The sequence below is a fragment of the Vipera ursinii genome, assembly GCF_947247035.1.
Source record: "Vipera ursinii genome assembly, chromosome: 5".
NCBI classification, from domain to species: domain Eukaryota; kingdom Metazoa; phylum Chordata; class Lepidosauria; order Squamata; family Viperidae; genus Vipera; species Vipera ursinii.
In genome coordinates this window covers 100981545-100996827 of record NC_139518.1, presented here as the reverse complement: position 1 = coordinate 100996827, position 15283 = coordinate 100981545, and the positions used below count along the sequence as shown (strand labels likewise).

The following is a 15283-nucleotide window of genomic DNA, read 5'->3' as shown; positions in this document are numbered from 1 at the left end:
GATTAAATAAGCTAAAATCCTAAACGGTCAGCTAATATTTCAGCAGAGAATTGGCAGATAGAAACAGGTTCAAACATGCCATAAAAATGAATAATGCTGGCTGGGTCCCCTCTGCGCTCTTAAAAATCCTTTCCACATTTCTGTGAACCGTCTTTTTCAAGACCCCATGTTGATTGACTCTTGTCCCATCACTCTTTTGAGTCATGTGACCATCTTTTGTGTGCTCTGAGTTATTGTTGATTTCTGACAACTCCCGGAACAAGTCCCTGCAATTTTCTTGATAAGATTTCAGAAGTGGCTTGCCATTGCCTCTTTCCTAGGACTGAGAGAGGCTGACCGGCCCAAGGTCAACTAACTGGCTTGGCCTGTTGCCCTCATCCAATTGTCTCTCAACCATCATCAACCTTAACATTAACCTTTAAGTTAACGTTATTGAGTGTTTAACTTTTGATGTTTTTTGTGCATTGGGCAGTATTATAGTTCTTTTTGAAAAACAGATGTTTCAAGCCAAAAAAGTTATGTTATTCTGCATCCCTGTGGAAAATCAGCTCCAAATTGCCTTCTGCTCCTGTTCTAATTCATTTTGGTTTAAACACCAATAAAGATAACTAAGTGGGGGAGACGATGACAGTAACATTTCCCCAAGTCAACCAAATTGTCTTTTTAAAATTGTTTTCGCTGAACGGATTTAGCATTTGATCAATTCTGATGCCACTGATGTGTTGAAAATTCCTTGAGGTAATTCACTAAAGATGATTTGCCGAACGTAATGTGTGAACAAAAGTAACAACAAAATAACTGCAGAAAATAAGTGCTTAACTCTTTTGTAAGTCAATAACAGGAAATCTCATTCAAATAAACTTAGTGTTGCCACAAAATTGATGGTAGAGTTGGCCTTAATGCCGTTCTGCAACAGAAGGATTTGAAAAAACAGACGGTGTCATATTTTAGAATGCCTCACTTTTCCAGAAGAGGCAGATATCCTCGAGAACCCTTTGTATAACTAATTAAGAAATACTAGTACCAAATAAGTTATGCACATCTTATACACATCCCAAGGGGGAATTAGTAGAAATAGGATCTCCCCTTGACTTCTCTGCGATACTAAAGCATAGGGCTGTATGTCAACATGGGAACCTCTTCGTAACCCTTAGAATAAATGTTATTTACCATTAACCATCAGTAATTATTTGTCCATGTTGCACTGGCATTTTAAGTAATGATCACTTATATGTCATTTCCCTGGTCTTTCTATTTCTTCTCACAAAAGAGGAAACATCACATTTTTCCAGTTTTCTAAATAGAGCTAAGGAAAAAAACCTGAGAAGTGTTCATTTATTTCAGTATTCATATAAATTATTTAAACCACTTCGTTCATTTCTCATTTATTTCCCATTACAGTTATTATCTTGTGGTAGAGAGGTGTTATAGCACTTTGTAGATATGGAAAACAAGCTCATTATATATTTAATAGCACATTTTAAAAGAGAAATATTTGGCACATTCAGCCTTAGCCCGTGCAGATTTCAGGAATAATAAATGTTGTGGGCATTATTCATAACTTCTAATGTTTTTATGTTTCCTAATGCAGCATTCCTTTCAAAAATCTCAACGTAGCACATGCTTTTGCACATATATACTCAATAATTAAGTCAAAGCAACTGAAATAGTTTTTTTTAAGTGAAAAACATGCTGTTAAAATATAATTAGTATGTATCACGTAAAAGTCTATAATTATATAGTCACTGAAGTTGGCCATAGTTACAGCGTTCTTTAGTGCATACTTAAAAGCCCAACAAATATAAAAAAGAAACATGCATTAAAAGATAGAAACACACACTCAAAACTCATAGCAATCATAATTATATCATATGAAAATGATTCAGAATGGATTGTTGAACTTTTATTAAAAGCTTGAAGAACAGAGAAACCCATCCAATCCTGTATAGTGTGTATACACACAAACACACACAGAGAGAGATTCTTTATTTGTTGACTCTTCTTTCCATTAAGTCCCAAAGCGTCTTTTTGGCTGTGATCTTACAAACATTTATATGGATGTAAACTTCATTAAATGCACTGGATTTATGGTTCTACATGTTTAATGCAGATTTTTGTAATATAAGCTATAGATTTTTACTATTACTTTAATACTAAGAAAATAATACAATTGTTCATTACATAGTTTATGCCATTTGTCTATATATAGTTCAAGACAATGTGAAAATGGCATATGATTCAAACAATCTCATTGAATAAATGTAAGTCCAGCTTCCCAAGATATTGATCAGACAACTTTTTAACTTTAGGTCCATCTTAATCTTCTATCTATGATAAATATTGTAATTCTCGTACAGAAAGTGTTGGATCTATGATTTATGATGATCGTATTTTATGACTATGATTATCACTTGTTGCTTGTACATACCCTGAGAGCTTCTGCAGCGGAGACTCATTCCTTGTGTGTGGCCAACCACACTTGGCCAATAAAGAAGAACTCAGAATTTTAAATCCGCATCGGGTAAATAGACCACATGTCGAACATTTCTACCAGCTACCACCACTTATACTATTTGAGACCAATTTGAACACCTTAAAATAGAAAAGTAATGTAATATTTTATATCGTCTGGGAACGAAAAGGTGGTAATATGCTAACTGCTTAGTGCTGTAATGGTTTGTTTGACTTGTAGAATAGAAATTCAAAGATGTTCTCATTGGATTGCTGATTCTTTCTTTTTTAAATATAGGTTTGTGCTGTCAAATTCGTAATGGTGCTGCCTAAGTGATGGTTGTGACAAACTGGAAAATAGTTTTCCACTTTTTATTGGCAAATCCTTGTTTGCTTGTTTCCTCTTCAGCCATTGGTAACCGAGAAGCTAATACGCCTGTGAAATGCTTAAACATTTGTAGTAATCACAGCTACAACAGTTATCTGTTTTTGTTTTCTCATATTGAGGATATTGGGTGTTTTTGAGTTCTTCCTTCACTTATTGTTAATTGTGTGTCTCTGGTGTCTATTTTCATGTGGATTTCTCTTTCCGCTTAGTAGCGGCCGTGTTTCCGAAGCCCTCTGTGCATAGCAATTTATTCTGTGTTTCTTTGCAGGGTTTCTTCCTGACAGTGTCGCCGGAATCCATAATGAAAGTCGCAACTCAAGCTTCGGCAAACAACAAGACCTTCAGTCTAAACCTTTCTGCACCATTCATTAGTCAGTTCTACAAGGAGCAGCTGATGGAAGTCATGCCTTATGTTGACATCCTGTTTGGGAATGAAACGGTGAGAGCTTCTGGAAGTTTCCTTGTTCTAGTACTGTGCTGGCATGTAAAGTGATGAGGGGGGCAGGTCTGGGCTGCAGAGTCTGGGCAACCACTGGATGTCAGCAGAGAGAAAGGAAACGGGCGTTTTGCTGACAGCTACAGGTGGTCCTCGAGATTACGACCATAGTGGAGCCATATTAGTCGTCAGTCCTTAAATAGTTGCTGTTGCTTAGTTGCTAAGTCCTGCCTGACTTTTCGCGACCCCGCGGACCACAGCAGACAATTGGAGGGTAGCACATGGAGGAATTTTGGGAGCAGGAACCAAGCTCTTGGTTGTTTGTTGTGCACCCACTTGTGCGCCCTACAAACCAGAAGTGATGGGGAAGCTAGTTTTACGGAGCTGCATTTTCCTTTCAAATAGCCAAAGCTGCCCAACAACAACAACAATAATAATAAAAGCTAGAAATTAAGGCACCAGGGTAGAAAGCGGGAGACGAGTTCACCTCCTGCCTCAGCGGGCTGGCTCTGAACCACTGACACACCCTCTCAACCCATCCCACCTCACAAGGTTGTTGTTGTTGTGGGGAAAATAGGAGGTGGAGGAAGGTGTGCTAGGTATGTTTACCGCCTTGGGTTGTTTGTAAAAATAATAAAGTTGGCACAGACAGACAGAATAGCTGGTTCTGGAAATCTCTTTAGAAACCCATGGGTGTTATTATTAAAATTTAACATTTTGGGTTAATATGTTGATGATTCATGGCAACTGTGAACTATAACAAACTATGAGTTATTTGTGGATATAGCAAAGGTAGGATACGAATAAAATAAAATAAACTGAGTTTGTATGTTTGCAAATTAGATAAATGTTTCTCCTTACCTCATGGGTATTTTTTATTAACTCAGCTTCATCCAAGTAAGTAACTTTAGCGTGTGATGCTTTTAGTAGAAGCAATTCATGCTTCTAACCGGGTTCTTGCCAATCTACAGCCATTAGGTAGCAATCCGTGATTGGAGAACTTTATATTATTGTCATTTCTTTTAATTATCACTGAATTTAGTTTTCTAATAGCATCCTTGTGCAAATGATTCTTAGCTGTAATACCTTTTAAGTTTATTGTAATCACTGGATAATTAACTTGCCAGGATTTAAGCACACTCAGCTTTGCCTCAGGACATTTAACACTCAAATAAGGTCAATTATCTCCTGGTGATAAGTGCTTGGTCACAAGTCCCTGCTTAATTCATCCCAGAGCTGCTCACCTTAAATAAGTAAATGTTTGTTGCATAATTTAAGTTCTGCTACTTTATCATAGCTCTTTATATTGTCTAAGGATGCAGACTTTGAATGGGACCCAAAGGCCGGAGGAGTACAATGCTACTAACCGGTAACTGGGAATAGAAAAAAAGGAGCTTCAGCAGATGAGCCAGTTTGCATAGTTGTCCGCCTTTCAAGAAATAAAGCACCATAAACGTAATAACAGAAGCTTGGAAGACTGACATATCAGAGACAGTCAAGGCAGGATAATCTTGAGTTTCTTCCTCACCTCTTCCTATCGTAGCTGGTGTTTTATAACCCTTGCCGTATAGCTGTTCCGAAGCTGCCTGCGTGGTGGACCAGCCTTTGCTGTTCCCCGCTGTGGCACCAGGACAGTGTTCGGATGTGGGAATAACGTGGGTAGCTTCACTGCTGAACACGTCTTCCAGCCTCACTCTCCTCCTTCCCACCTTGTCTTCAGCAAGCTGCAAAGCTAAGCTTTAATGGAATAAAATGCTTTTAAAATATAGCTCTGGTCTGAAGTCCCCACTGATAAAAATCCTCTTATTGGAAACTCTCTAAAGCAGGGGTCCTCAACCTTTAAGACTTGTGGACTTCGATCCCACAATTCCTCAGCCCTGTTCACCGCCCTGAGTCCTTCGGGAGAAGGGCGGTATATAAATAAAATTATTATTATTATTATTATTATTATTATTATTATTATTATTATTATTATTATTATTATTATTATTATTATTATTATTATCTTTGCTCTACATACACTCTCCATGTACATTCTTCCTTGTTTGTTTTAATCCTGTTTAATCCTGCAGCAGGATTATAAACCACTCAGAGTCCGTCAACAGTGCTAGGAGGGAAGAAGGAAGGAAGGGCCCCAGTTTAAATATTGACGGATTTCCAAAATGATTTCAGTATTCAAAATGTTAGATGCCACAAAATGTGCACCATGGGGAGACATTTGAATTCTCTAAAAAAAAAAAAGGTCAAAACTCAAGGAAAACAATGAGAACAGAATCAGAATACTCTAACGCTTGCTCTGCATCCTACCACTCTTAATAATTTGCATAATTATCAAGGCATTTAAATTTGCTGTAAATACAAGCGATAAAGAATGTGTAACAGCATTCTGCCTTGGCTTGGGAACACAACATTAGTTAATTAGTGAGGGTATTTTTCCTAGAGATAGAAATTTGGAACTTTTGCCTCAGCCATTTACAACTTATTTTTCTTGGAAATAGTGAAGTATTTGAAATAATGGGGAACTGGGCCTCTGACTTCCTTTTCTGCTGAGGATTGCAGAGCCCAACTTCTTACATATACTCTGAAAATACTTCATTTTGGCCTTTGAGAGCGTATAAATAAAACCTACTGGCAGGATTTACGTTATCTTTGTACCTAAGCCAATTGGTAAAATGGTTGTAAAACTAGATCATGTAATTGGAAAGATTCCTTCAACATTAATTGGAAATATGATACGGAGCTGTCCAGCACTCCCTCTTATCCAAACAGAAACCTGAAGACATTTCTAGCATATTTGAATAGTTTTTCTAAGGATAGTAATTGGCAGAGCAATGGAAATCGGTGTGTATTTTTCAGAGTTACCTTTGTTTTGATATTCTTCTTCCTTCACTAAAACAGTTATTTCAGAATGAACGTAACTGTTTTACGATGGTGTATAATGAATACAATAAGCATTTCTCTGGGTGTAGAGCAACCACTTCATAAGTCTCCAAAAGGGATAATGATAGAAAATCCTCTGTAATCATAGCAAGGGAACCCTTTCTTACGATATCTTGCGGATCTTAGTGCAACAGTGCATTTCACACAAAAATTCACAAATATAATTCCCTAAACCTCGAGAGGACGTTCCATACTTTATTTTTTTAACTTAATTTTTCTCATCTTCCACTGGAGATTTGAGTCCATTACAGTGTAGAAACGGTGGTTATTGAGGGTTTACATTGGGGAGAGATTTCACGAGAGAAGAAAGATGAGCTGAATATTCAGAGTCCTCCATTCATGTGTTGATCCATGTGATTTATTTCTCCACGGTCTTTTGAGATACCGCAAAAATTGCCTTTCTGATCATGGTGGATTATGGGCCTCTCCAAGAGGCAGACCACGGAGTACAGGAGCCTTTCACCAACCCTAATGTCATTCTGGGTGATCTCTCCCAGGGCAGGTACTTCCGAAATTAGCCATACCTGTAAAATTCTGTGGCCACAGGCTGTTCTAGCACAAGAGTTCTCAGTTGGATCAATATGGAATACATTCGCCATGTTAAGGGGGACCATAAATTGAAGCGCCCTTCAAACATTCGTTTGTTGTTTAACATGTGACATCCGATGAAGCCACAAAGTTGGAAATGTGGAATTGTAATCCAGTGAGGGTGAATATATTGCATTCTGCATGTTGGATCCTTTTGGTCCAACACAAAAGATGGACCGTTTGTTCTCTGTCCAGTCACTACATGAGCCCTCGTTCTAAGGATGGCTGCTGGGGGTTCCCCAGCTGTTCTAATACTATCTGGGGGTTGGCTAGAGACGTAGCCATTTTGTAAATGTCTTTTATCCCTACCCCATGTAGGATGGAGACATCAGCAACTGACCTTGTGTGAGGTCCATAAATAACTTTTTCAGGAAACAGTTAGTTCTTGTTCAGTAAGAGACAGAATGGATAGGACAGAGTGTATCCATATCTGAGAATTCATGGATTCGAGCTATCCGAATTAAGCCATTTCATAGAGTCACGGTCTACCTACCTCCTTAGTTCCCCTATCTAAAAAGGGGTTATATTGTGCCATTTCAGAAGCAGGAGCTGTGGTGTTTAGTATTTTAGCCTGACACATACTTACACCTATGCATAGTAGAACAGAGGTCCCCAACCTTTGGGGCACCAGGGACTGGTTACGTGGAGGGAGGGTTTTTTCATGGACTGGAGGGTGCGTGATTTTGGGTGCTGCCTGCATCCCGTGGATGTGGCTTTCCTTGTTTGTGCGGACCGGTTGCTGGCATCCCGCGGCCCGGTACTGGTCCACGGATGGGGGTTTGGGGACCCCTGTAGTAGAAGATTCATTTTTCACAGTACCTTCACAAGATCCTACAAATTTGTTTGGAATAAATTCCCTGGATAAAAAGCAGCTCCTTAAACTGGCAGGTTCCACCCACTGTGGAGAGGGTTTCTGTACCCCTCACCTACACGAGGTCTCCAGTAAATGTTACCTGGCTAGGTGTGCTGAAGCCTCCTTGGTATGTTGAGGCCATTTCGCATCTCATTTCCAGCTTCTGGCACTACGGAATGAAAACGTTGAGTGGCTATTTAGTGGCAGCTGTAAAATGGAGAAGAGTAAAACAGCTGAATTTTAAAATAAGACGGCTACAGTGGCAAAATTTCTGTTGATGTTTAGCTTCTTTGTGATGGGCTTGCTCTGAAGAAATAAATTGGGGATATTTCAAGATCCAAAACTCTACCTCCATTTGTCAGAAATTACTGTAATCAGGAATAAATTTTACTCATTTTTCTTGGACGCCCCCGTGGGCCACGTCATCCCTGTCCTTGGTGCCTCTGTGTATTGTGGTTTAAGAAGGGTACCTAAAGCACTCCTCAGGGACGAACTATGTGGGGTCCTTGTTGCACTCTGAACATGGTTTCAGACATTTTATTACCCAACTAAGTAACATTGTCAGTGCTAGCACATAGTACTGATGATGTTCCCTAGCTGGGTAATGAAACGTCTGCAAGAAAGCCACCAAGCTCAGAGAGCACCAAGGACCCCTTATTTCAACTGTGAGATACCAATGTTTTCTTTTATTAGAATGAATTCTGTCTTACAATGTAAGCCTCCATCCACTCTTTACGCACTTATCTATGAGGAAATAGGAAAGGATGGAGAGAGCCTCATACTGCACCATTCATTGTTTTGCTATCAGGGGGATTATGAAGAGGCTGCTCTGGGGGTCTCCAAGACAAGGTATACCTGAAGGTTTTGTTGGAAATCCTCATTCAGATCAAAAGACGCCACTTATAACCTGTTTGCATCTGGTTTTATTCAGAATGTGTAGCCGCTTGAATTACGTACAAGTCATAATGGGTTGAAACTGAAATATTTTCGGAATTGAAGGTTACATATGAACAACGGAGAGCTCCAAGTATTTTTCAGAGATTTTTTTTGGAACCTACCATCATTTGAAAATATAACGGTATCTACAATAAGATGGTTGGATTTGGTTATTACGATCAAAAAATAGTGGAGACTGGTTTCTTAATCCGTTTAAAAATCATTATTGTAGCTGTGGATTGTCCATAGATCTTTAAAAGTCATTTTATACTGTTTCTGCTTTTTAAGCTACATTTTTATTTTCTTTACATCTTCCATAAGCCTTTTGTATACAGGCAGCTCATTCATAATATCTATCCATAATAACTGTTCTTCATAACTGGAGGATAAATTATTTTTCCAATTTGATCCAATTAAAGTTTTTCTCCATCAGTGTGAAAATAAAATTTAAGGGTTTCTAATTTGCACAAATGACCCATTTTTTTAAAAAAGGCAGAATAAACGGCTCGTGGTTATCTCAGCCTTCCCTCCTTCCGAGATCAGGAAAACTCTGTAAACCGCTTAGAGAGGGCTGCAAAGCACGGTGAAGCGGTGTGTAAGTCTAAGTGCTGTTGCTATGTTTGCTACAGTTGAAGGAGCTTCACTGAGTGGATTTTGATAAAAAGACATTAAATTCCTATTTTAAAATCTCTTGATGTTTCTAAAGGGATCTTCAGTGCATTCCTAGGAAGAGAGAAAATATTAAAGTGCATTTTTTAAAACAGCTTGTCTAAGTGTGAAGAGAAATAATAGGCCTTAACGTAATACACAGTCAATATTTTCTATCTGTGTTTTTACTGCTTTTAACAACAGTTGTGATAGATTGATGTTGCTATTGACATTTCATGTTTGTTCTCTTTATTTGTAATGAAAGATTCCATTCTGGAATCAGATTACAGCGTACATTCAGGATATAATTCTACGTTATAAATTTGAAAATGATCTTATTGCAACCATATGCTTCCATGATTGATGGAAAGCTGTCTAAAACACATAGATTGCCATCCATCAAAAATTAAACGTGCTATAAAAGGAAAGGAGAAACAATGAAAGGAAATGGGAATAAAGTTCTTTTGAAATGAATCCTCTTCAATCCAGTGAATATTAATTCTAATTTTATTATTCGTTAAAGTTTTCTTGTTTTTAAAATTCGTATTACTTTTAATTGTTAGCATTGTGCTATTTTATTTTTAATTCTTATTAAATAATTACTATTTTGTTCAGACATATTATTTAAACACCAAAATTTCCTTGGTTTTCAAAAAGATCCCTATTGCTAGGAACATTTGAGGTTGATAGTAACCTTTAGATGAGAAATATGTCAGGTAGGCTAGAGAGACAGTTCAGCTCGTCCAGTTTAGAGGGGAAAATTCAGTTTTTGTAATGGGTTTAGCCGTTTAATTAACTCCATCAATCATGAGATTTCAGAACAGCTGAGTTATATGACTATCCCAGCTACTGTATATCCCAGCTGTGACAATTGATCTTTTTGACGTTCCAGCAGAAACTATACTGATGTTAAAAATTTGAGCCAAAAATGATTTATTTGATGCACTTGTATTTATAATCTTCCTTTTTACGATGGACTCTAGAAGGATTATGTAGTGCTAACTGGTGAGTATTTTATCCCCACAACCCGAACAAGAACGACTACTTCAAAGTCAGCCAGTGAAGTTCATATTCAAGTACAGGTAGTCCTTATTTAGTGGCCACAATTGGCAGCTCTGTCGTTAAATGAAGTAGTCACTAAGAAGGAAGCCCCTGGCTAGGCTTGGCTTTTCCCCACTCCCCCAGCCTCTCTAATGGAGACCCCGAGTGCTGGGATGGTTAGCAAGAAGGGAACGTTACTATTTGCATTTACAGGCAGCCCTCAACTTACCACCCTGATTGAACCCAAAATTTCTGCTGCTAAGTGAGACATTTTTTAAGTGAGTTTTCCCCCATTGTACAAACTTTCTTGCCCTAGTTGTTAAGTGAACCGTTGCAGTTGTTAAGTGAGTGACACGGTTGTTAAGTGGCTTCCCATTGACTTTGCTTGTCAGAAGCTCGCAGAAGGGGATCGCTTGACCCCGGGACACTGCGACCGTCATAAATCCGTTGCCAGGCGTCTGAATTTTAATCACATAACTATGGGGATGCTGCAGTGCTCCTGTATGAAAAATGGTCATAAGTCACTTCTTTCAGTGCCTTCAGTAACTTCAAACAGTCACTAAACGAACTGTTGTAAGTCAAGGATTACCCGTACTTTCCCTGGAGAGGAAGGGATTACAAGAGAGTAAGCAAACACACTATGGTGCATACATACTGAAAGTAACCTACTGGCACCAATTATTTGCCTACCAACTTCATGCTTCCTGACTATCCTAACCCATTCCTTTCTATATGTGCCTGCATACTCTCTTATAGTCCCTTCCTCTTCAATTTCTCTGTTTTTTGGTGGGGATGGGTCAGAAACAGAGCAACACTGACTACACTGACAAACTCATGAAAAAGAGAGACATTGTGAAGATTGTAGATGTGCACCTTGGTTGGCAAGTTATTTTTTCAACATCATTATAACTTTGAATGGTTGCTGAGCAAGACAGTTGATAAGCATAGTTTGAACCTGGATCTCCCTGGTCCGTATGAAGCACTCTGTCTACCTTGCACCACTGGCTCCATCATATTTTGTGACCATATGTCCTTTATTGTAAAGGACAGCTCTTTATTTTAGCAAGCTGTCCTTTTGATGATTGATTGATTGATTGATTGGTCATTTAACTTTTACCATAAAAATGGTACCTCTTAATGACAGACATATTTATGTGAATAATATGGAAATTAAATTTCTCTTTTTAAAATAAATTTACCTACGGTATGTTGTTTAATTTATGCATTTTTATTAGAATGTTTGTTTTTGTAAATGCGTTTCTTGGTTTTGCTCTTTAATTTTCCTTTGTAAAGCAAAAATACTACCGGTACTCTGATGAGCCTTTTACAGGATTGTCCCTTTTTCATCTTGTCCATTTTTTTCTACAAAAATATGGTCACCGTAATTATACTACACAAAATAGATTGTGACCACCTTAGTTCTTGGAACATGGAAACCTGGAAAAATTGCCATAAACATGCCGTGTGCTGATTTGATCCAATCCAATAGGAGATCTTCTGTTACTTCCAGGGTTTCCCAGAAATATAATTTGTATTCTTACACTGACATCTGGATGTCCGTAATCCAGGCTAACAGAAAGGGGTTGATACCAAATAATAAAATGTATTTCTCTGGAACGAAAAAGAAGTGTTGATCCTAGTATTTTTCATGGCTCCAGTAACATTTAGCAGTTTTAAAAGTTTATACTCTACCTTTCTTCTTGTCAGTATATATTTTTTTCCATTTTATTACAAATAAATAATATTCTTTTTGAGACAGAGAGTAGCGGGGACTGGGTCCAGCTGATTCCTTTGTCTGTGAAAGCCAAAAGTTTTGTGAATGGTTTCCTCGGCACTTTCAAGGGAGATATTTATTTTTAAGGCTTATGGGTTTGTCCATATTCTGCATTATCTTTTATTTATACTCGATGCCCAGCTGTGTTTGGTTTGTCTGTTGGCAAAAGGGTTCAACCGGCAAACATAAAAATGTCTTTTTGTCTCTTTGGTATGTTACGAAATTGAGGCATCTCATTTTCTCTTTCTAAGATCTAATATCATTGGCCAAGTCAGGAAGAAAGTATAAATTGTGTCATAATTTAATATACTTTCCTCCCCCCAAAATATGAGAAGTATTTGAAGCGTTTTCAAAACATTAGCAATTATTTTGAATCCCTGGAGTGCTGGAATGCTTTACTCATTTGGAGCAGAGCGTCAGTGTTGATGGGACTCCAGCACTCTGTGTTAAATATTTTATTAAATGAAGCTAATTATATATATTTTTTAAAAAGCTTTTGCAGATAACAATTTAGTGGCAGGATTTCTAGAGGAAGAAATGAAATCATGCCAATGAATGTACAGATGTACACGCCTAAAACATGCATCTTTTTAGCCTGAACGTGTTCACCTGCTGAATATATTCTGGCATTTTGAAGCCAGCTGCAAGTTTTTGCCACATCCTGGATGATTTTGCGCTGCATCCTGGCCTGCCTCGGGAAAGGCCCCCAAGGTCATCAGGCAGAATCTTTGTTGTGATTCTTACGTCATCTCAAAATCAAGGGAGAAGCTCTCTAAGCATCTTCCAGTTCCACTCGTTTAATGCTTTTCTCATCTGTGTAGATAAAGGAGAACACGCTGTCTCTGCGTGGTCTCTCTTTGCCATCCAGTTGAGAGGAACCATAAAAGATTTCCCTGAAATTACTAGCTAACTCTCTTTATTATTTGGAAGCCGTTTGCACACCTTAAAACGATAGGTAGTATATATGATTAAGACATTCTGATGCGAGCTGTTTCTTAAATTCTCTCTTACACACATATACACATGCACACATGCACGCACACACTCCTCTAAATTCTTCTTCCAATAAAATCATTTTTCCCCAATTGTGTGAATGTAGCCGAAAAGCAAAAGGTCCCCACCATCGATAAAGTGAGTTATTACGCCCTTCAGTTTCGCTGGCCTTATCACATCACAGCTAGATACGAATATAAATGCATTTTTCCCTGAAGTCTGGCTAGCAATTAATTGAGCCTGCATAGCTTATTCTGTGCACTCTACCCAACATTATACTTCTACAGATTAGGGGACACACACACACACACACACACACACACACACAAATTCCTTGGTAAGTTTAAAAATGCGAATCCCAGGCATGTTAAAATTAACAAACTAAGCGAACACTGGGATGAAATAAGAAAAACTGTTTTAGTTTTTCTTATTTCATCCCAGCATTCCCTTAGTTTGTTAATATGTGTGTCTGTGTGTGTGTATATCTATCTATCTGTCTGTCTGTCTGTCTATCATATATATATATATATATATATATATATATATATATATATATATATATATATATGTATATGTATATGTATATGTATATGTATATGTATATGTATATGTATATGTATATGTATATGTATGTATATAAAAACATGGCCAAACTAACTGCTATTGAGTATGTGTAATCTCCACAAATAAAATGGTTGCACAGTGTGTTTTTGACTGCAGATGGACCCCAAAGAAAATAGCTAGAAGCTGAGCATATTGCCAAGAAACATTTCCTTTTTTGTAACGAAAAACGAAGTGCATATGCTTTAAAACCCTATCAGAAATCTCAAAATATGAAATCCATGTGCTGTAATTTCTGAGATCAGGCCATTTCAGCTTCCCCGGGGAAGCGGCTGAGTAACGTTGGTGTAATAAGGGCACCTTCAGTGTTGGAATAGTAAAAGCATTGTTAAATTGCCTAAATCCCGCTGTAAGGAAATGAGAAAGGATTGGTTAAAAAAAAAAGGAATTTTCTAAAATAGAGCAAGTGGGGGGAAACCGGATGGCGTTAATGCATGTAAAATAATGAGATCTTCGTAAAATAGGCACCAGAGAGATTAAGGGCTGTTTTGTTTTTCCTCTGTTTTTGCAGGGGAATAATTTAGGGATTGGTTTACAGCAGCATTTCTCAACCTGGTCAACTGTAAGATGTGCAGTCTTCAAGTCCCGGCCACGGCCGTGTAGCAGCTGTGAGAGGGAACTAGGTGTCCTGGTGGAGGACCCTTTGAGCGTGAGCCAGCCTTGTGCCGCAGCTACCAAACAAGCCAATAGCGTCCTGGGCTGCATCAAAAGAGGGATATAGCATCAGGATCACGATAAGTGGTAGCGCTCTATACTGGTGTGTCTGCCCTCCACCCTGGGAACACCGTTCTGGTCACCCCCATTCAGAAAAGATGCTGAGGCCCTAGAAAGAGGGTAGAGAAGACCCACAGAGATGATAAGAGGACTGAAGGCCAGATTGTGCAGTGCATGGCTGAGGCAACTAGGTACGTCTGTCCAATGAAGAGAAGGCTCAGAGGAGGCGCCATAGCAGCCTTCTAATACTTGAAGGACTGTCACAGGGAAGAGGGATCAAGTTATTCCCCAAAGCACCAGAGTGCAGGACAAAAAGCAGCGGGCAGAAGCTGATCAGAGAGAGATGCCACTGGAAATAAGAATTTCCTGGCAGTGAGAACAGTTAATGGGTGGAACATCTTGTCTCTGGATGTTGTGGATACTCCATTGCTGGAGGTTTTCAAGAAAAGATCAGACAGCCATTTGTCCAGGACAGAGTAAGGACTCCTGTCTTCAGCAGGAAGTTGGACTAGAAGACCTCAGAGGTCCCTCCCAGCTCTAGGGTTCTATGTGTCAGGCCTGCCCCAGGTCAGCTTAGCTCCTTTGGAAAGAAAGACCCTCAACTCCATTTGGTTTGAGGTGACAGGTGCTTTTACTAAGGGTAAGTGGTTTCAGTGAAAGAAAGGCTAGATCTGAGTATTCCTGCACAGAGGTTACACTTTCCCCATGTTCCCTGGCCTCCCCCCTTGACCAGTCCATCGGTGTCCAACAGCAGGCTGGCCAGATGTTTTGGGAATGGTTTGGCGGTTGGTACCGCTTGATGCAGTTCCGCATTCTGTTCCCAGGCCATGTGCCCTAGAAAGCCGGTCTGATCTGCTTTTTGTCAGCAGTGCCTACACCCCCTTCGCCGTTCGTCTGCCT

At 38.9% G+C, this 15283-nt stretch overlaps 1 protein-coding gene across 3 annotated transcripts in view; it reads left to right on the top strand.

Annotated features, from left to right (window-relative positions):
• Positions 1-15283, top strand: part of ADK (adenosine kinase) — a 146457-nt gene that overhangs the window by 91546 nt on the left and 39628 nt on the right. For all 3 annotated transcript variants that reach the window (XM_083364252.1, XM_083364251.1, XM_083364253.1), the window contains exon 7: positions 3108-3278. In XM_083364252.1, the coding sequence (XP_083220378.1) occupies positions 3108-3278 (171 nt within the window). The remainder of the gene's footprint in view (positions 1-3107; positions 3279-15283) is intronic.